Source organism: Coenobita brevimanus, chromosome 57 (assembly GCF_032717465.1).
Source record: "Coenobita brevimanus isolate Jiangsu-jjx chromosome 57, ASM3271746v2, whole genome shotgun sequence".
In the NCBI taxonomy this organism is placed as follows: domain Eukaryota; kingdom Metazoa; phylum Arthropoda; class Malacostraca; order Decapoda; family Coenobitidae; genus Coenobita; species Coenobita brevimanus.
In genome coordinates, this window is record NC_137010.1 from 18334902 (window position 1) to 18356940 (window position 22039).

The 22039-nt window shown below is 42.7% G+C and overlaps 1 protein-coding gene across 1 annotated transcript in view; it reads right to left on the reverse strand.

Annotated features, from left to right (window-relative positions):
- The window catches only part of PGS1 (Phosphatidylglycerophosphate synthase 1), a 58755-nt gene that overhangs the window by 32559 nt on the left and 4157 nt on the right, over positions 1–22039 (reverse strand). The window contains exons 2-3 of the mRNA XM_080274439.1: positions 17136–17463; positions 9870–9992 (exon numbers count right to left, since the gene is read on the reverse strand). Of these exons, the coding sequence (XP_080130565.1) occupies positions 9870–9992; positions 17136–17285 (273 nt within the window). The 5' untranslated portion in view covers positions 17286–17463. The remainder of the gene's footprint in view (positions 1–9869; positions 9993–17135; positions 17464–22039) is intronic.

Consider the following 22039-nt stretch of genomic DNA (forward strand, 5'->3'; position numbering starts at 1 on the left):
GCCATGAAGAGTATGTATGAGGGTGCTAAGGCTGCAGTGCATGTGAATGGTGAATTGAGAAAATTTTTCTATCTGAATGTTAGACTGGAACAGGGATGTGTCATGTCTCCATGGTTGTTCAATCAGTAAATGAATGGGGTTGTAAAAGAGATACAAAGTAGAGTTGTGGATACTGACGCAACCCTAACAAGAAAAGGCAGCGTTTGGAAAGTTCCTGTATTGTTGTTTTTGCTGATGATACTGTATTGTTAACCCTATCAGCTTCTGGGCCAGACAGATTATGTCTGTTCTAGAGTCAGCCACTCTCACGCTGACCCACTTCTTCGCGCCGCGATATTTTTCTCTGATCACTCTGTATAAGTACAATTTTCATGACAGAATGTTGGTTTTGGTGTCATTTTAAAGCTGAATAGTTGTACTTGATCGTGGTACAGTATGTTAGAAAAGGGAAAAAAAAGAAAATGAGAAATCAAAATGATGAGTTGAATTTTGTTTGAAAACCAAAAATTTTATACCCTGCCTTAGAAAAATATTCAGCAAAAAAGTAATAAAAATATATAAATCCAGTTTAAACCATGCAAACCTACAATAAATTACCTTTACAATGATATATAGATTAAGTTATTTCTGCATTTTATTGCACGGTAAAGCAAAAGGAAAATTAAACACAATTTTTTAATTATTCTTGATTGCATTTTCGCTTCACGATCTTATTCTTTGATTGGTCCATGTAAATACACTTTTTATGATAGGATGCTGGTTGTGGTATTATTTGAAGCTGAATAGTTGTACTTTATTGTAGTGTTCAAAAAAGGAATACTATGAAAGTTAAAAATCAAAATGACAAGTTGAAGTTAGGCAAAAACCAAAAGTTTTGTACTTTGCCACAGAAAAATATTTGGCAAAAAAAACTAATACTGTACATTTATAAATCTAGTTTAAATCATGCAAAACTACAATAAATTACCTTTATAATGATATATAGTTTATGGCAATTTATGCATGTTACTGTGCAGTAAAGTGAAAGAAAAAAGATGCACAATTTTGTGTGATTCTTGGCTTCATATTCACTCAGCGATCTTTTTCTTTGACTGGTCTTTGTAAATGTGTTTTCATGATAGAATGCTAGTTTTGGTGTCATTTTAAAGCTGAATAGTCGTACTTAATGGTAGCATGTTCAAGAAAGGAAAACAAAGAAAATAAAAAGTCAAAGTGACAAGCTAAAGTTAGGCAAAAATAAAAAATTTTATACCTTGCTGAAGAAAAATATTCACCAAGAATTAAGTACCAAAGAGACAAAGCCTTGCGTCAGACCTGCTGTGCAGCACCCGCCACACACTGAGCAACCATTCCACGATGTCATGTTCGGGCCTTGTTGTTATGACGCAGAAACATGATTTATGGCGAATATTTTACAGAAGTGTCTTAAAATGACTCATAAACGTGTCATCAGAATCTCTGAGGTTGGATCTGAAATGACACGAAAACAGGTCATCGGAGTCCTAAAGGGTTAAGTAGAGACAAAGGGGAACTGCTAAACTCGGTGAATGAGTTTAAGAGTGTGTGTAAGAATCGGAAGGTAAAGGTGAATGTATGGAGAAGTAAAGTTATAGTCTTCGAGAGAAATGAAATCACTGAATGTACAGTAATGTTGGATGATGAGGAAATGGAAAATGTGAGTGCATTTAAGTACAGTACATCCCCCTAGTACGCGTATATGGGCAGCAGAGGACGTTGCGTACAAGGAATTTGCGTACTCTGAATACATAAGCTTATGGGAAAAATTACACATAGGCGGCACCCCCCTTCATGGGCAACCCTAAAGACTCCTTTCAGACCTAAGTATTGTACTGTACAGGGAAACTATCTAAGACATATTACCTAAGATAAACCAACAAGATTATGGCTTTACTAAGCCAACAAGGATATGGCTTAACTAAACCAACAAGAATATGGCTGCTCACCTTAACCCAAGAAGAAAACAGGCAAATGGTCTCCTGCACCACTCGGTTTCGGGACAATTCGGCATCAAGTCAATTCGCCGTCACAACAATAACAAGACAATTTGCTGTCATTAATGAAGACAGCTATGGATGATGCTAGAATAATTCAAAGGCAACTACAGCGAGGAAGAAACAAGTTAATTAAACCACCAGTGATGGAGCATGGAGACTTGTCTATGAGCCATTTCCTGGGGAGGATCAAGATGATGATGCAATGTCTGAGGTGTCAGAAATATACTTTGAAGGGTTTATGAACACTGTGAGTGCATTAGCTAGTTAAAGTGTCAAAAGTGCTGGTGATGAGAGTGGCGAGGAAGATGATGTGTCGAATGGTGCACGAGAGAATTCGCTGTCAGACAATTCCTCGTCAAAACATGGACGATTCCCCGTCAGGACAATTCGCAACCCTGGACAATTCCCTGTCATTCTATAAATACAGTATACTTATTATTAATTAATCAATACTTTAATAACCATCAAAGTCTATGTTCAATAGTGTAGGCTTTGGGTATTATTTGTTAGTTGCACCTTTAGTCAGACTGACTAAAGGTGCAACTAATAAATAATATCCAAAGCCTATGCTACTGAACATTGACTTTTATGGATCCCCCAGAAATATAGTTATTAAAGTATTAATTAAAAATAAGTACAGTAAAATCTCGATATAACGGACTTCAATAGTCTGGAATTCACTTTTAGCAGACTCTTGGAGCTACTGGACTAAATTCCTATATATTGGAAAAAGTCTGGTAAAGCCAGAAGCAGCCTGGACTGCCTGACCACTTTAGCTATGTTCACCACAATAAGGTAAATAAAAGACATGTTTATCAATGTACAGTACAGTATTCTTATACCATTTGATTAATGTAGTGAAGTTATAACACAGTACAGTACCGCAGTGGCAGCCAAAACAGTTTAAAAACCGTTCATGCAATCCGGACTAATGTCTGATATTTTGGAAAAAATCTGGATTAGCAGGGGGAAGCCCAGATGTCGCTTTTATCAGAATTTTGCATTTTTCGGAATGGTTTGGGCCCCAATTAGTCCATTATAGTGAGGTCTTACTGTATATTGATGGGGAATCGTCCATGTTTTGACAGGGAATTGTCTGACGGCGAACTGACTTGACGACGACTTGTCTCAGAACCCTAGGGTGAAACTCCTGCACCACTCGACGCACCACCTCCTCACCACTCTAGTCACCAGCACTTTCGACACTTTCGCTAGCTAATGCACCCATTTTGTTCATACACCCTTCAAAGTCTATTTCTGACACCTCAGACATCACATCATCCTCTTGATCCTCCCCAGGAAATGGCTCATCAACAAGTCTCCACTCTCCATCACTAGTGGTTGGCGCTTCTTGGGGTGGCAATGTCGCGTGCTCGGGGTAAACCCTGGATTTGGGCCACTCTTCGCTGGTGTCTCGCCTATTACGAGTTCAATTTGCGTCACTATTAAAAAATATACTAAAATTCAATAAAAAATAGGTCCTTGTGTACAATGAGGATCGTGTACTCTGAACTCGCAGTCTATGGGTACCTACTGTACTTGGGCATTGTGATGAGTAAGGACAGAAGTTTGGTGGATGAAGTGCTTTTAAGGGTACATCAGGGAATAAAGATTGCTGGTTCTTTGCAAGCAGTGATAAGAAATAGGGAAGTGAGCATGGAAGTAAAAAAGTTGCTGCAAGATAGTATTGTGATACTAACTCTAACATAGGGAAGTGAAGCTTGGAACTTGTTGAGAGAACAAAAGTCAGGAGTGAGAGCAGTGTAAATGAGTTATTTGAGAGGAAGATGTGAATTTAAATGGAGAGACAGACTGACAAATGAAGAAGTGAAGGAATGTTGTGATATGGATGTGGATGTGATCGTTTTCATTTGAGGCTCCAATATGCTTACCTGCATCGGTCTTAGTCACCTAACGGCGGCTCTCCATGCTGCTCAATTTCTGGCAGCTGCCCTATTTAGTCCCTTAAACCTGAGGTCACACTCAATGACCTTATCCCAGGTATTATTCTGTCTACCTCTCACTACCCTATCCCCAACATTAACACTTCTCACTTCTGCACCCAATTATCATCTCCCATCCTCTCCACATGCTCAAACCATCTCGATCTACCGCTCCTCATCACAACAGCAATATACTCCAATCCCATCCTACCTCTCAACTCTTCCATTGTAAACCTAGCCCCCCCAGTCCTTGCACTCAAGGATGCACTGCACATCCATCTCATCACTGCCATTTCTGTACGTTTGAGCCTGCGAATATCCTCCTCCTTTACTGCTTGGGACTCACTACCATACAGCATTACACTCCTAACACATGCTGCATACAAAGATCCCTTAGCACGGAGGGAAAGCGCTCTCAATGTCAGGGGAGGCAACAGCTCCCTGAACTTCTTCCAAACACTCCTCACTCTAGCCACAGAGCTAGCTCCTGCCCCACCTCCAGCACATAAACATGTCTCCCACATATAAAACTCTTCCACACACTCTAGAGACTCACCAGCAAGTTCAATCCTTTCATGCCTGGCAATATCCACATCCTCTCCTCAACACACCGCACACATGACATCAGCATTATCTCACAGTCTACCTGTAATACCACTACATCACTTATCATCATCATCACCATCCAGACATCCTTTCCCACCCTAGGGCAGGGTGAAGAGCAGCAACGTCCAGACAGCCCAAGTAAGCTGAATCCAATGAGCCATGCTTCCATTCACTCATCATTCAAGCCCACGGGAATCCTGGCTCTATCTGATACGCCAAAAACATTTACCACATTCTGTAGCTGCACATAAACGTACCCAACAGAGTCAATCTGGACGCTGTCATGTTAAAAAGGGGTGCCAAATCCCTGATCATGCACTTCTTCTCACAACGTTAATCTAGCCAGCTCGATCTCTTGTCAGTCCCTTAGCCTCACCGACTTCCATATCTCTCTTCCTTACACACTCATCCACCATATCCCTCTACCTTCTCCTTGGCCTACTTCACCTTCCTTCCTTCCTTCAAATTCACTCAGATATACAGTACCTTTTTTACCACTCTATTTTTATCCATTCTCTCCACATGATCAATCTGTCTCAGTACACTCTTCAGTTCTGGTGTCCACCGACTTCCTCACTCCACACCTTTCACGAAACATATTATTTTGTAACCTATCCACTCTCTGTGCTCCACATACATTCCTCAGCAGTCCCATCTCCACTGCTCTCACTCTTGACTTTTCATTTTCATGCCACACCATAGTCTCACAACCATGTTAAAGATGGCACTAACACTCCTTCACGTAAGCCTCGCGCAGCTGCAACACTCAAGCCTCTGTTTCTTATCAAGGCCTTCATAGCACCTGCTACTTTCCTTCCTTGTGTTACCCTGTTTTCCACTTCTTTTGCACATTTTCCTCTCTTTTCTATTACTGTAATCAGGTATTTGAACTCTCTCACCAATTCTAGTCTCTCTCCATTCACTGTAACATCACACTGGAAGTCACCTTCTCTCTCAATAACCATCACTTTACTCTTTTCAACATTTACTCTTATGCACCCACTTATCACACACACTGCACAAGATGGAATTACTTTCCACGCCCTTGTGACAAACCACATATGGCCACTCTCCTTCTTCTCTGACAGTATCACCCCCAGCCCTAGATACCATCACTTTTGTTTTATCTGCATTTACTCTTAAGCCCTTGTGCCCCATACAATCTCTCCACTTCCTAAACCTTTCCTCCACCTCCCTTTCATTTTCTGCAATCAGCACCAAATCATCAGCATAGAATATCTCCCACGGGAGTCTGAAGTCACATGAGAGGGCTTCAAGTACCATGTTAAACAACATGGGGCTCAAGACTGACCCCTGATGCACACCGACATTCATGGAAAACTCATCACTCAAATCTCCATTCAATCTTACCTAGATGTGAGCACCCACATGCATGGCCATAACCACCTTAACCAGCCACTCTTCCATCCCAGGCTTTTTCATTGTCCACTTCACCACCTTTCTAGGGACTCGTCAAAGGCCTTCTCCAAATCAACAAAAACAAAGTATAGTTCCCTTTTCTTTCCTATATATTGTCCCTGAAGCAACAATGAATATGGTATCAGTGGTTTCTTTGCCTGGCATAAACCCAAACTGCATCACATCAATATTCATTCTTTCTCTAATCATACCTTCTGCAACTATCTCCATTACCTTCACTATCTGGTTTAAAAGCTTTATGCTTGTATAATTTCATCTTTCCAGGGCATCATCCTCCCCCTTGTATAAATTTACAATTACACTCTTCAGTCAATTTTCTGGGACAACACACTCATACATAATCATATTTATCAGGTCAGTGACTAACCTCACTCCTATATCTCTTGAGGATGTCAACATTTCAGCAGTCAACCCAGACACACCTGCTGCATTCCCCACCTGCATCCTGCCTATTGCCCTGCTCACAGTTGCAGCGTCAATTAAAGGCCAAGGGCCAAACACTGGATCCGCTGGCTCCAATCTTTCCCTGTTCCAGTCAAACTCCTCATTCAACAACCGGATATAATGCTCTCTCCATGCGTTTTTAACATCCCCATTGTTCACCACTACCCTTCTTTCATCATTCTTCACACATTGCTCACCTATGATATCCCTATTCTCCCTCTTCATACGATCTGCCACCATAAAAATCATATTCTTCCCTTCCACACGATTTAGGTTATCAAGTAAAAGTCTTTGTGACTCAGACTTCACCCTGTAAACATCTTTTCTAGCCCTATGCTTGGCAGCAAAGTACTCCTCTTTGTTACTACCCTTCTTTCATTCCTGGAAAAGACTTCTTTTCTCCTTAACTCCATCTTCTACACCCTCATCCCACCACCAAGGAACTTTATATCTTGGTGGGCCTCTTGTCCGTCCACATACTGAATCAGTAACTCTCAAGAGGTTGGTTTTGAGGGCTCTGTACTGCTCATTAACACTTCTGGCCATGTCTCCCTGTTCAGCCACCACTCTCCTCATCTCACTATAGAATAGATCCCTTACAGCTTGGTTTTTCAACATCAATATTTTCCTCCTAGGTGCATGGGTCCTCCTTTTCATCACCCGCTCCTTAAGCACCATGTCACATATCAAAAACTTGTGTTGCTGCACACACTCCTCGCTCCCTATAACTTTAACATCCCTCACTAACCTCCTGTCAGCCCACCTGACCAGGAAATAGTCTATCTGGCTGCTATTTCCCCCAGACTCGTACATAATCAACCTACTCCCTCTTTTCCTAAAATGTGTGTTGCGCACAATCATGTTCATTGCCTCTCCGAACTTGAATATCCTTTCCCCTTCCTCACTTCTTGTATCCTATGCACATCCCCCATGTACGCCTTCATGACCTTGAGCAGCTTCACCAGCATGACCATTTAAATCCCCCCTCCAATACAGTATTACAATCTCGTCATCCCCCATACCACTTACTACATGTTTCAAGTCATCCCAAAATCTACCCTTCTCTACCTCATCCAAGCCTGCCTGTGGAGCATATGCTGAAATAATTGCAAACATCATACCACCAAACAAAATTTTCACTACTATTATCCTAACACTCACTCTCATAACATTCATGACATATTCCACCCATTTCTCCTTAATCAAAACCCCCACACTCCTATATCCATCTATCCTACCCTGCCAAAACAACTAATTATAGCAACATTCCCACTCAGCAATCTTTCAGGTTAATCTACCCCTATACCGGACTTCTTGCACAAATCCCACATCCACCCACCTCCTACTCATTACCATAACCACTTCCCCTGCTCTACTCCTCAAACTTTCCACATTCCACGAAGCCATTCTAATCCCCATGGGTGATTTAATGGCCCCAGGCTTGCTTTCAATGACATTCATTAACTTGGTCATAATCAGTAAAATAAGAAGCGGAGAGACAAGCAATAGGTCCCACCCACTGCACAGTCCCAGGCCAAGGATCTGGGACCCCCAGCCCACTAGCCTTGATCAGTGGCTGTGATAGAGGCCTTGGGGCACCCTGCCAGGACAGCTACAAGGACACCCACCAGGCACGCCTTGGCACTGTAGCTGCCCCGCCATTACACACCCATTGATGGGGCAGCCTTCTGGGGCGCTGCTCCTAGGTTTGGGCCCCGCTCTATTAGGCGGAAGCAGCAGCCTGGGATCCACAATGCCTTGTACCCTCTAGCACAAGTTTGAGCCCCATCTCATCCCAGCCCCACAATCTATGCTGGCAGAGCCCTCCTCATGCCTTCCCTCAAAAGGTCCACCACTAGGTAGCAGGAGCAAAGTCTTCTGGCCACATGCCCTTGCTGGCGTCAACCCCTGTGACACAGTGGTACAGTGTGTGATGTGTAAAGCACATGTGGTGTAGTATATGAGACAGTTAGAGGAAGTGTTTGGGAGAGTATGCTGGTCTATTCTCCATGTTAGTGTCACACTGAAAAGGTCAGTAAAGGGGGATGGTTAGGTAGCTAGTGAAACAGGAGCTCCTGCTCTCTCTATCACCAGGATTTCCATTCCCCCTGGGAGAACCACTGATCAGCTGGTGCTACAGCCTCCTCCTGACAGAAAGTGTTAGGAGATATACATTGAGGTGGTTTGTCCAAGTGGAGAGGATGGTGAGCGAGAGACTAACAAGAAGTGTATGTAAAAGAGATGGACAGGGGAAAAGGGAGGGAGAGACTGAGGATGAGATGAAGAGATGGAGTGGAGAGGTATATGAGAGAGGGGAGGGTGGGCTGGGGGAAGGGGAGTGAAATAGCAGGGTACAGGGCAACATGGAGGCAATTTGTTTATGGTCACCCCTGATGGCACTAAAGTGTCTGGGAAAAGATGGATACAGTTAAGTCGCCTATGGCGCGGACTTCTATGCCACAGCAAGGTGCCAGACCCCCCCAAAATGAACCATGCGCATAAACTACCTTTGGCGTGGGCGCGGCAAGGTTTGAAATGCGCAGGCTAATTCCCCTGGTGGCGCACTCCCCTGTTTGCAAACAAAGATGATGGCGACCACTTCAGCTCCATACTACAAGTGCTCCGACTATAGACTTTTTTCTCTCTTATGAGAAGGTTAAACTTCACCAAATTCATTGTGTTAAGTAATGAAACATTAAAGATTCTTTGGGTATTGTGACTAATTTATAGGTTTGTTTGTAAAACCGCTATGAATGGGTTAGTAACGAAGCACCTATCTCTGAGCTAAGATGAAGTATAATGCCTCCCATCATCCTCAGCACGTATATAAGAATGATTATTAATGTGTTAAATGTGAGTTTTGTTGACACTTGAGCAGACAAACGTTATCAAAGAAACTTCTTCAGTCAGTGCTTGACCAGGCAGCCTCCGCCATCTTTAACGTTATCATTGGTCAGCTGAGCTGTGTTTGCTTGATCTGCAGCGCATGGTATTGCCCAAGTAGACACAAGGTTGATCACCCTCCCGTTTTTTGTGCTTATTGTTATGTGTAATACATGCTTTGACTTACTGCTTGACTGTGTGCGTGTATAAAGTGGAGAAAAATGGGGAAAAGTGGGATGAAAGAACCAAATTTCATTTTTCCCATAGGTTTAGCTTTTTGTATGGCACGGTTTTCTATGGAACGGGCGCAGTCCAGAACCAATTAGCCGCGCCTTAGGCGACTTGATTGTAGATAGATAGATGTCTCTTACTGATACTATTAACCTGGAATCCTCCTGTACCATGCTGCATTGTTTTTCGTTGTTGCAATACTGTACAGAATAATGAATTCTGGCAGGAAAGTGTCCTTATTATAACTGTGACATCAAAGTACCATACAGAAAGTGACAGAAAGGAATGAATGCACTGAATAACTAACCAACTTTTCCTCTAGGTGTCCAGTGCCAAGGTAGAGTGATGACAGGCTTATCTTCTGAGAAGCACTCATTGTTTTCCTTAGAAGTTCATTGTAGAAGTCACTAGGGTCAGTGATCACTCGCACCTGCCAACATCATTCGTAACATGACTGTTAAAAGATAAATATTGGTAGTGGGCAGAAATGCACAAAATAATTGAAGACAATAACATTTTTCTCTCACAACTTAGATTAGCTTTTGCAAGACTGAGAGACTTGGTAAGCAACTACACTCCCCTTTCTTCATCCTTCCTGCAAAACTAAATCTTAGTCACAAAGCGATTGGAAAGTAAGTTTGCTCAAGAAAATATGTTCTAGTGGGTCAACATCTGACACAGTCATTATAATGACTACTGTATTCTTTCTATTTCCATGTTATTTTTATTCAATTTATGAACAGTCCTCCATACTAAATGGGTTAAAACAATATTTTATTCAGTTTATGAAAAGTCTTTCATACAAAATGGGCTAAATACAATCTCCATTACTGCTTTCAGTACAACGATATCTCTTTTTAGTTTATTTCTAATATGCTTATTTGAGTTTAAAAACTCAAGGAAGACCATTACAGAAAATAGAAATGGGATAACTGCCACTGTGGTGCATGTTGCTAGCTAAACCATTATGCACTTCTACCGTATTGTCATTTGGCTAGTATTGCTGTTTTACATCACAGGCTTAATGGTTTCCTGTAACCCAGGAAACCATTTCCAAAGTTGGGAGGTAACCCTAAAACCAGCTAATGGGATGAAGTGAAGCCTGCTGTGTCCCTGCTAACTAGGTGAATCACACGTGGCATCCGTTTTGGAACCATCCCCACACTTTTCCCTGCACCTTGTTATTGTGAGGCATTGTCAACAGCAAGGGAACATCAGTTCATTGCATGAGATGGCCCTGCAGGGGTGGTTGCTTGCCTGCAGTTGATGGGTCTGCTCAGCCAGACAGATTGGGGATGATCAACAACTCCATCACACATGGCATCATAGCAATGTCCAAGATCAGAAGGCAATATGAATCATAAGATACACCCACCACAAACTGATTTAGGACCTACACAAAGAATGGTTATGGGACAGTCCTCTGTCTTTGCTTTGTATTTCCACCTCTACCAAGCAAATTTTTTGGGCAAGAAGTAACTGGCAACTCCTCTGGTATGGCGACAGGTGGTGAAACACTCAGCACGTCAGTGCTTGCCCAGAAGTGAGAGTGGGAGTACATGTTCCCATTGCTCCGAGCTTGCACCTCCCTCTTTTTTCGTATGCATTACGGTTTGCCCTGTTATTTTCCTAGAGTCAAGCTGTCATGCATGGAAAGTGCTGCTCAAGGGATGAGAGGGTCCGTATCATTGCATGGAGGCAGGATAATGTCCCTATCAACACGATTTGTGAATGTACTGGACGCGCAAAGTCGACTGTCATGAAGATTCTTGCTGCAGCGTGCGGCCTGCCATCTGATGTCGTACCAGAGCACAAGAAAGAATAGCACGACTTCCAGAGGTACAGATACGCATCTGAAGAGGGACGTAATCAAGAATCCTCGACTGACTGCAACAGAATTGAAGAGAAAGCATCCCCAACTGTTACAAGATATCTTAGTTCGAACTATCCAACACCGCTTGCAGAAGAAGCTGGGTTTGCCAAGCTGCACTGCAGCCAAGAAACTGCTTCTCACTGACCACATGAAGAAGCAGCGCATTCAGTTTCCAAGAAGTACTGTAAAACCTCGATATAACGGACTTCAATAGACCAGAATTCACTTTTATCGGACTCGAGGAGCTACCAGACTAAATTCCTCTATATCGGAAAAAGTCCGATAAAGCCAGAAGCAGTTTGGACTGCCTGACCGCTTCAGCTATGCTCACCACAATAAGGTAAATAAAAGACATGTTTATCAGTGTACAGTACAGTACTATATATATTATAACATTTGATTAATGTAGTGAAGCTATAACACAGTACATTCCAGTACCACAATAGTAGTCAAAACAGTTTAAAAACCATTCATGCGATCCAGGCTAATGTCTGATATATCGGAAAAAGTCCGGATGTCGCTTTTAACGGACTTTCGCATTTCTCGGAATGGTTTGGGCCCCAATTAGTACATTATAGTGAGGTCTTACTGTAGGCACACTGGACATCAGATGAGTGGAGAAAAGTTATGTTTTCCAATGAATGCACATTTCAAGTGTTCCAGGTGCATTCTGCCAAGGTTTGTCGCCCTGCCTCCCGTAGTCGATATGACCCTGCTTACACAGTGCCGACTGTTAAGCACCCACAATCAGTAATGGTATGGAGGTGTTTCTCAGGTGAAATGGAAAGAGAAGGCCTTACTTTCTTCCTAAGAACTTGATGATGAATGGTGGCCAGTATATTCAAGTTCTGAAAGATCATTTGTTAAACTTTTTTGCTATTCATGGGTGCGACTTTTTCATGCATGATTCAGCTCCACATCACAGGTCAAGAAAGGTGACAAAATGGCTTCAGGATAATCAGATTGAGGTCCTCGTCTGGCCTGGCAACCTGGCAACAGTCTGGATCTAAATCTGATAGAAAATTGCTAGGCAAAGATGAAAAAAATCATGGCGGAGAAGAAGACATCCAATCTAGACAACCTCAAGACTGAACTGACACATGTTTGGTGCAAAGAAATGTCTTTAGATTACATTAGAGATCTAAGTGATTCCATGCCAAAACGCATCCAACTGGTCCTGAAAAACAGGGGAAATGCAATTTCATATTGATGACTAGCATTTCATGAGATGGAGGGATGGGGTGGAGAGGCATATGAGAGAGGGGGGTGTGAGTTGGAAGCGGGGCAGTGAAATGGCGGGGGACAGGGCGATGTGGAGGCGATTTGTTTGTGGCCACCCCGAACGGGACTGAGGCATCTGGCAATATATAGATAGACTGATTTCATGAACAAACATTGTGATATACAGTACTATGACTTCTGCGTTTTTTAATACCTTGTGGGGGGAGGTCCTAAGTCAATTTGTAGTAGTTGTACTTTAGTTAATTTCTTAACTTGCCCAGAAATTCATCCTTTTGTGGCTCACTTCTCATAGCTGACAGTGGCAGAAAGGGACAATACTGTACCGTGGCTCTAAATCCCTTTTGTTGTGCTTCTTTGTGACTAGCGTCATATTCTGATGCTGACCTAAAACTCAGCATTCAAAATAGAGGGATGGCAATTTTAGGCGATGAAAAGTGAACAGACTATTGAAACAGCACAATGTTAAATTATTAAATGGTCTCTATTCCATCCTAGTTTGCCACTGCAACATGACTTCATCCACACAAATTAATGCCTCTGCTTCTTCATAATTTTTATCATCACCATCATCACCCCGGATACCCCTCTGGCTATGCCACTTAGATTAAATGATCTAATCTGCATATGAACGCTAAAACTTACATCATACTAATTATATTCAAACACAATCTGGATATCTATCTATCTATCAACTAATCCTTTTTGCCCGTTAAGGAACATAGGGGACCAGGATCTGGCTAATTAGCTGCGACATTTATGGTAAAAGTGATTAACAACATAATCCCAAGTGGCATTAAATAAGCAATAAATTCTAACCACCCTTCAGATGTAAACCCTCATGGGCCACAAGCTGAACAGCCTTAGCTCACTATAGCACTTGGTGGACGAGGGAAAGGGATATTATGAATGAGATAGAGAGATTGGGTGGAGAGTTGAAGGATGGGCAACCTGATGGCAGAGGACAGGATGACATAATTATGGCCTCTGACCAGGGCCGGTTTTACACTAATTAGGCCCTGCGCATAAGGAGGCCCCAAGCTAGAGAGTCAGAGTAAGCCTAATCTACTCTAGTCTTGTCAAGTACATACAACAACACATTGCAACATACATCTAACACCACCCTGCAAGTTTTACAGATACCTATGTACTTTTCAAAGGTGATCTACACATTTTGTTTGTTCACTTACAGGCTTACAAATAGGCAATTTTATATTAAAATCTACTTATCTATCTATCTATCTATCTATTGCCAGATGCCTTAACCCATGGATTGCAAGCCACAGCTCAGGCTGTGCTAACCTTCCAGTGGCCGTGCATCACGGCTAACTACTCTACCCCTACACAAACTTATGCATGGCGCTACACAAAGACAGAGAGAGAGAGAGAGAGAGAATTTTTTTTTTTCCCACCAGATGATGCCCTAGATGTTTATCTTCAAGTTTATAATAAATAAAACCTATTTTTATTTTTTCATTTTTTGCGCACCACAGGGTGGGATAAAAAAAAAGGTAATAGTGCAATCCATGGGTTAATCCCATACGGGGTGGCCACATACAAATTACCTTCAAGTTGCCCTGTCCCCTGCCATTTCACTCCCCTCCCAGCTCAAACACCCCTCTCTCAATATACCTCTTCACTCCTTTCCTCTCCCCCCCTCCACATCACTCACATCCACTTTCCTCATCAGTTTCCCCCTCTCCATCCTCTCCACTTAGCCAAACCACCTCAACGTGTTTCTCCTAATACTTCCTATTATAGTACATCCACATCCACACCACAACGCTCCTTCACTTCTTCATTTGTCAGTCTGTCTCTCCACGTGACTCCACATGCTCCTCTCAAATAACTCATTTCCACTGCCCTCACTCTTGACTTGTGTCCTTCCAACAGGGTTTAAGCTTCACTTCCATATGTTAGAATTGGTACCACAATACTGTCGTGTAGTAACTTTTTTACTTCCATGCTCACTTCCCTGTTTCTTATCATTGCTTTCAAGGAATCAGCAACCTTTCTTCCTTGTTGTACCCTTTCAAGCACTTCACCCTCTGAACTTCCATCCTTACTCATCACATTACCCAGGTTTATCTATCTATCTATTGCCAGACGCCTCAATCCTGTACAGGGTGGCCACAAGCAAATCGCCTCCACATCGCCCAGTCCCCTGCCATTTCACTGCCCTGCTCCCAACTCACACCCCCCTCTCTCATATACCTCTCCACTCCATCCCTCCATCTCATCCTCAGCCTCCCCCTCCCTCTCCCCCCCTCCACCTCACTCACATACACTCTCCTCATCAGTCTCCCACCCTCCATCCTCTCCATGTCGCCAAACCACCGAAGTGTGTTCTCCTAATGCTTCTTTATCACATCCACATCCATACCACAATGCTCCTTTATATCCTTACTTGTCAGCCTGTCTCTCCATGTGACTCCACAGGCTCCTCTTCAATAACTCATTTCCACTGTTCTCACTCTTGGCTTCTGTCCTTCCAACAATGTCCAAGCTTCACTTCCATACGTTAGAGTTTGTATCACAAGGCTGTCATGTAGTACGGTAACTTTTTCACCTCCATGCTCACTTCCCCTGTTTCTTATCACTGCTTTCAAGGAATCAGCAACCTTTCTTCCTTGTTGTACCCTTTCAAGCACTTCACCCTCCAAACTTCCATCCTTACTCATCACACTACCCAAGTACTTAAACGTACTCACATTTTCCAATTCCTTACCATCCAACCTCACTGTACATTCACTGGCTTCACCTATCTCAAAGACCATCACTTTACTCTTCCCTACATTCACCTTTAGATTCCGTTTCTTACACACTCTCTCAAACTCATCCATCAAGCTTTGCAGCTCCCCTTCGTCTTCACTTAACAACACAGTATCATCTGCAAACAACAGTACAGGGAGTTTCCAAACACTACCCTCTCTCACTAGGGGCACTCCAACATCCACTGCCCTACCTTGTATCTCTTTTATTACCCCATCCATGTACAGATTGAACAACCATGAAAACATGACACATCCCTGTTTCAACCCAACCTTCAAAGAGAAAAATTCACTCAGTTCACCACCCACATGCACAGCAGCCTTAGCACCATCATACATACTCTTAATACTTCCCACAATCCTTGTCTATCCACCCTGTCATATGCTTTCTCCAAATCCATGAAGGCCGCATACAACTTCTTTCCCTTCTCTAGAAACTTTTCCACTAAAGATCTAAGAATGAATATCTGATCTACACAACCTCTTCCCTTCCTAAAGCCTCCCTGTTCTTCTCTAACTAATTCCTCTGTTATTTCCCTAACTCTGTTAATAAGTATCCTACCATACACTTTTCCTATTACACTAAGAAGACAAATGCCCCTATGATTACCACACACTTCTTTTTCCCCTTCTCCTTTATACAAGAGAATAATTATACCTGACTTTCAATCCTCCAGGACTCTACCTTCCTCCCAGGCCAATCTGCACATCTTCCACATCCATTCTACTACTATCTCTCCCCCATGCTTCAGCATTTCACCACACACTCCATCAATTCCTGGGGCTATCCCCAATTTGACTTTCTTCATTGCTTCCACAACTTCTATCCTTCGGATTTCTTCCTGTCTTCTCACCTCCCTCCTTCTCCCAGCCACTTATACTCGCATTACTTCCAGACTTGACAAGCTGACACACCAGTCCACCTCTACTGTATTCCTCAGCTCTAACCTCCTCATTCCTCACTCCTCAGTCACAGTCAGACTCCTCAAACAACTGAGACAACTCCATCTTGAGCAGGTCCAAGTTGCTCTTCATAAAAACAAACCACTCAAAGTTCTCAGACGCAAACGCAAAACCACAAATTTGCATAAAATAGGTCGCAAATGCAAATCTACAAACAAAATCACACTTCCGCAATTGAGGAATTTGTGATTTGCGAAAGAGATTGTGGAAGTGCCCAGCTCTGCAATGAGCCGTGCACCTCTCATGTGTTCATCTGGTCCTTGATCAGGCATAAGGTGAAGTACAATGATATGTGTGCCTCTCGCATGCTCATCTGGTCCTTGATCAGGCATATGAAGAGGTACAATGAACTGTGTGCCTCTTGCATGTTCATCTGGTCCTTGATTAGATATGAAATGTGGAACATTTATGTCATTAAGGTGATCAGTATCTATCGTAACAGTATTCATGAAATATAAAAATACTCTTTTGTGTCATCTACCTTATATTCCTGCTTTCAATTATTATAGCTTTATAGAACCATGGCAAACCATGTCTTACAACAAGGCATGTTCTGCATACATTTTCTGCGACAATATGTTCATGTACTGAACTGAGTTTTGATGTCCAGACAAGTAACTTACGGTACTCTGCAGACATGCTTTATGAAGAGTAGCTGGAATGATAGAAGATAAAAATGATGCTAGGACAAACTGGAGAACACAAGGATCTTATAATAGTCACTGACCTTGGAACCATCAACAGGAAAAGCTGGGGAATGCTGTACTATCCAGCTGAAGGATTTGGGCACCAGAGGGCAGTGCAGGGTTGTAGGATCTCTCATGGGCCGTGTGGGTCCTGAAGACTGATTGGAGGTGTGAGTGGGAGGAGGGATCATTTTAGATGTTCGTGTCTGACAGTGTGTGGAGGTGGGTATGGCTGTTATATTAGCTGTGGATGTAGGTAAGAGTGAACAAGTGGCAGGAATTGACTCTTCTGTCTGAAAACTGGTTGATGCCTCAGCTCCAGCAACGTGAGAGTACCAACGCACAGTCAACTGCAGCCGCACCAATGTCCTGGAAATTACACAAGTAAAAGTATCACATTCAGTAAATGAGATAGGCAAGCCATAGTATATGTACATATGCTTGCATACCAGGTCACTTCAAGCAAAGTTTGAAGAACTGTGTTAGTATCAAAATACTGGTTAAATTACCAGAATGCATTTCTTCATAATAAACTTAAAGACAAATCAGAGGTATTGTAGGCTACTTGGATTTATTAGACAGTTGTTAAAACATGGTCCAGTTTACAGGTCTGGATTGTACTGTACACTGTAATCACTGCTTAATGGTATCTGCACTTCTGCACTAAGTAGCCTGTAAACATTCAACTGGCTTTTCTTGACACTTTCAACCTACCATTTCTTATTTTAATATATTGTGGCTGAAAAAAGTCCCAAAGATTAATGCATTACATTTAAATTAAAATATCATGCCAAAGAACAGCAGCCACAGTGGCTCAATGGTTGTGTGTTTGTTCTGCAATCTGCAAGTGCCCCTGGGTTAAAGTTTGAAGTCCAAGCCATAGCAGGATATTTAAGACTTCTGCCTCAGTGAATGTACCGGTACAGTAGCTATACACACTGCAGTGGGTGGATGGGGCAGTACCGCAAGAAACATACACATACGCATTTGGGGATTTTGTGCCACTCCCTCAAAATGTTTGGTTCTCAAGTGGCAACCTCCTCCCATCTCCCTCCTAAAATTTCCACGGTTCCCAGCCTGTGCCAGCCACACTCATGCATCCAGGGAGGGAGGATGTGTATGCCTACAAACTTAACTGCTTTGTTCCTTATACTGTTATAATACTGGGGAACAGTGAAAGAGAAAATACATAAGAAATAAAGTAAAAGTATTTATTAGTGCTCAGTAATAATTTTGTAAATATTTTATGCCATTTTCAAGAGTTTGTTTTAAAAAAATTAGAGTTGTACAGACAATCACAGAAGGCAATATGCCATCTATCTATCTACAGCAACACACCTTAATCCCATAAGAGGCGGTCACAAACAGATCACCTCTATGTTGCCCTGTCGCCTGCCATTACGCTGCCCTTCCCCCAACTCACACCTCCCTTTCTCATATAGCTACCTCTCCACCCCATCTCTCCATCTCATCCTCGGTCTCCCCCTCCCTCTCCCCACCTCCACCTCACTTACTTACACTCTCCTCTTCAGTCTCTCACTCTCCAGCCTCTCCACATGGTCAAACCACCTCAAAGTATTTCTCATGATAATTTCTATTACATTCACATCCACACCAAACATTCCTTCACTTCCTCATTTGTAAGTCTATCTCTCCCTGTAACTCCACATGCTCCTCTCAAATACCTCATTTTCACTGTTCTCACTCTTGACTTGTGTTCTTAAAACAAGGTTCAAACTTTGCTTCCATACATTAAGAGTTGGTACCAGTATCAAAATACTACCATGTGGCACCTTTTTTTTACTTCCATGCTCACTTCCCTATTTCTTATCACCGCTATCAAGGATCCAGCAATCTTTCTTCCCTCTTGTACCCTTTTGAGTTCAGTCAAAAATTTTCTTTGCAGAGTACAGTATCTACACTGATATCAGGAATGAAATCCCTGAGTAATTCTGGAGGACTTAAAGCTTTTACACCTACCAATCATGGCATACAGAAGACTGAGAGAGACATGATCGAAGTATTCAAGAAATGAGTGGATAATATGACCCAGACATCAACAATGGACCTAAAACCAAGAGGAAGACCACAAGGTAACAGTAAGAAATTATTTAAGGAAAGATGTAGGACCATGCTGCAGTAAGTTCGAAATATGGAACAATTTACCAGACAGGGTGATAAATGCTAAAATCCTCTGCAAAATATCTTGACAAATTCTGGGATAAACAGCTGATCAGATACAACTTCAAAGAGCCATACTGACCACCTCAACTTGCCACACAAGTCTGAGCTCCCTGGGTTCTGACACGGATGACCTGGACATAAGGGACTAACAAGACCTGCATCCAGTGTTCACTGTAAGGTATATTAAGGGTTGGTATGGAAGAATAGTGAAAAGATATACTGGTGATTGAGCATGAAGAGGAGGAAAAGTGTATGAGAGTATGAGTGAGAGATGGTGAAGATAACGTAGCTGGAGGCATTTGTCACAGCCATCCCCATTTGGGAGTTCTAAGACGGGAACAACCGAACAAGGCATTGGAAATACTGTAATGGTAGCTAACAAAACTGTATCTTAGTAAAGATTTACAAGTCCACTCTCATTTGTTTTCTATCTATCTATCTATTGCCAGATGCCTCAATCCCGTTTGGGGAGGCCACAAACAAATCGCCTCCAAGTCGCCCTGTCCCTCGCCATTTCACTGCCCTGCTCCCAACTCACACCTCCCTTTCTCATATACCTCTCCACCCCATCCCTCCATCTCATTCTCGGCCTCCCCCTCCCTCTTCCCCCCTCCACCTCACTCACATACACTCTCTTCATCAGTCTTTCACCCTCCATCCTCTCCACATGGCCAAACCACCTCAGTGTGTTCCTCATAACGCTTCCTATCACATCCACATCAACACCACAACGCTCCTTTATATCCTCGTTCGTCAGCCTGTCTCTCCACGTGACTCCACAGGCTCCTCTTAAATAACTCATTTCCACTGTTCTCACTCTTGACTTGTGTCCTTCCAACAATGTCCAAGCTTCACTTCCATATGTTAGAGTTGGTATCACAATACTGTCATGTAGTAACTTTTTCACTTCCATGCTCACTTCCCTGTTTCATATCACTGCTTTCAAAGAACCAGCAACCTTTCTTCCCTGCTGTACCCTTTCAAGCACTTCACCCTCCAAACTTCCATCCTTACTCATCACACTACCCAAGTACTTAAACGTACTCACATTTTCCAACTCCTCACCATCCAACCTCGCCGTACATTCACTAACTTCACCTCTCTCAAAGACCATCACTTTACTCTTCCCTACATTCACCTTTACATTCCATTTCTTACACACTCTCTCAAACTCATCCACCAAGCCTTGCAGCTCCCTTTCGTCTTCACTCAACAACACAGTATCATCTGCAAACAACAGTACAGGGAGTTTCCAAACAGTATCCTCTCTCACCAGGGCCACTCCAACATCCACTACCCTACCTTGTACCTCTTTTATTACCCCATCCATGTACAGATTGAACAACCATGGAGACATGACACATCCCTGTTTCAAACCAACTTTCAAAGAGAAAAATTCACTTAGTTCACCATCCACACGCACTGCAGCCTTCGCACCATTGTACATACTTTTCACAGCATTCAACAACTTCCCATCTACTCCATATACTCTTAACACTTTCCACAATCCTTGTCTATCCACCCTGTCATATGCTTTCTCCAAATCCATGGAAGCCGCATACAACTTCTTTCCCTTCTCTAGAAACTTTTCCACTAAAGATCTAAGAATGAATATCTGATCTACACAACCTCTTCCCTTCCTAAAGCCTCCCTGTTCTTCAACTAATTTCTCTGTTCTTTCTCTAACTCTGCCTATAAGTATCCTACCATACACTTTTCCTATTATACTAAGAAGACAAATGCCCCTATGATTACCACACACTTCCTTTTCCCCTTTTCCTTTGTACAAGGGAATAATTATACCTGACTTCCAATCCTCCGGGACTCTACCTTCCTCCCAGGCCAATCTGCACATCTTCCACATCCATTCTACTACTATCTCTCCCCCATGCTTCAGCACTTCACCACAACACTGCATCAATTTCTGGGGCTTTCCCCGATTTAACTTTCTTCATTGCTTCCACAACTTCTATCCTACTGATTTCTTCCTGTCTTCTCACCTCCCTCCTTCTCCCAGCCATTCCCCAGCCACTTATACTCGCATTACTTCCATCCTCTACGTTCAACAATTCCTTAAAGTGTTCTCTCCATCTGCTCACTTTTTCTCCCTTCTCCACTAGTAATCTACCATTTTTATCTTTCACTCCCCTGCTAACTTCACTTCCACCCTGTCTTACTCTTTTCACCTCTCTCCAGAACATTTTCTTACAGTCCCTCCACTTTAAACTCAAATTCCTTCCAAATTCCTCATCCACTCTCTTCTTACTCTCTCTTACTAATCTTTTCACCTCTCTCTCTCTTTCCACATATAACTCTCTCTTCCGCCTCTCAACTTCTTCCACGCCCCTATTTCTCATCCATTCATTGTATGCTTTCTTCTTTTGTGCCACAGCCTGTTTCACCTCTTCAGTCCACCACGCTGTTCCTTGCACCCCCCTCCGTCTTCTCTTCCTTCCACACACCACATCACATGCTGCACATATTTCTTCTGTAAATATCTTACACACACCTTCCACGTCTCCCATCTGCTCCAATTCATATTTGCCCAATCGTTCCTCCACTTCTCTCTTATACTCTGCCTTTTTCTTATCCTCTTGTAACCTTTCCACTCTCCTTGCAACTACTCCTTCCTCTCGTCTTTCCCTTCTTCTATTCCTCCATCTTACTTGCATTATAATTCTGGCCACCACCAAGTAGTGGTCAGAAAGTCCACTCCCCCAACCTCTATACACTCTTGCATCCTTTACACATTTTTGCATCC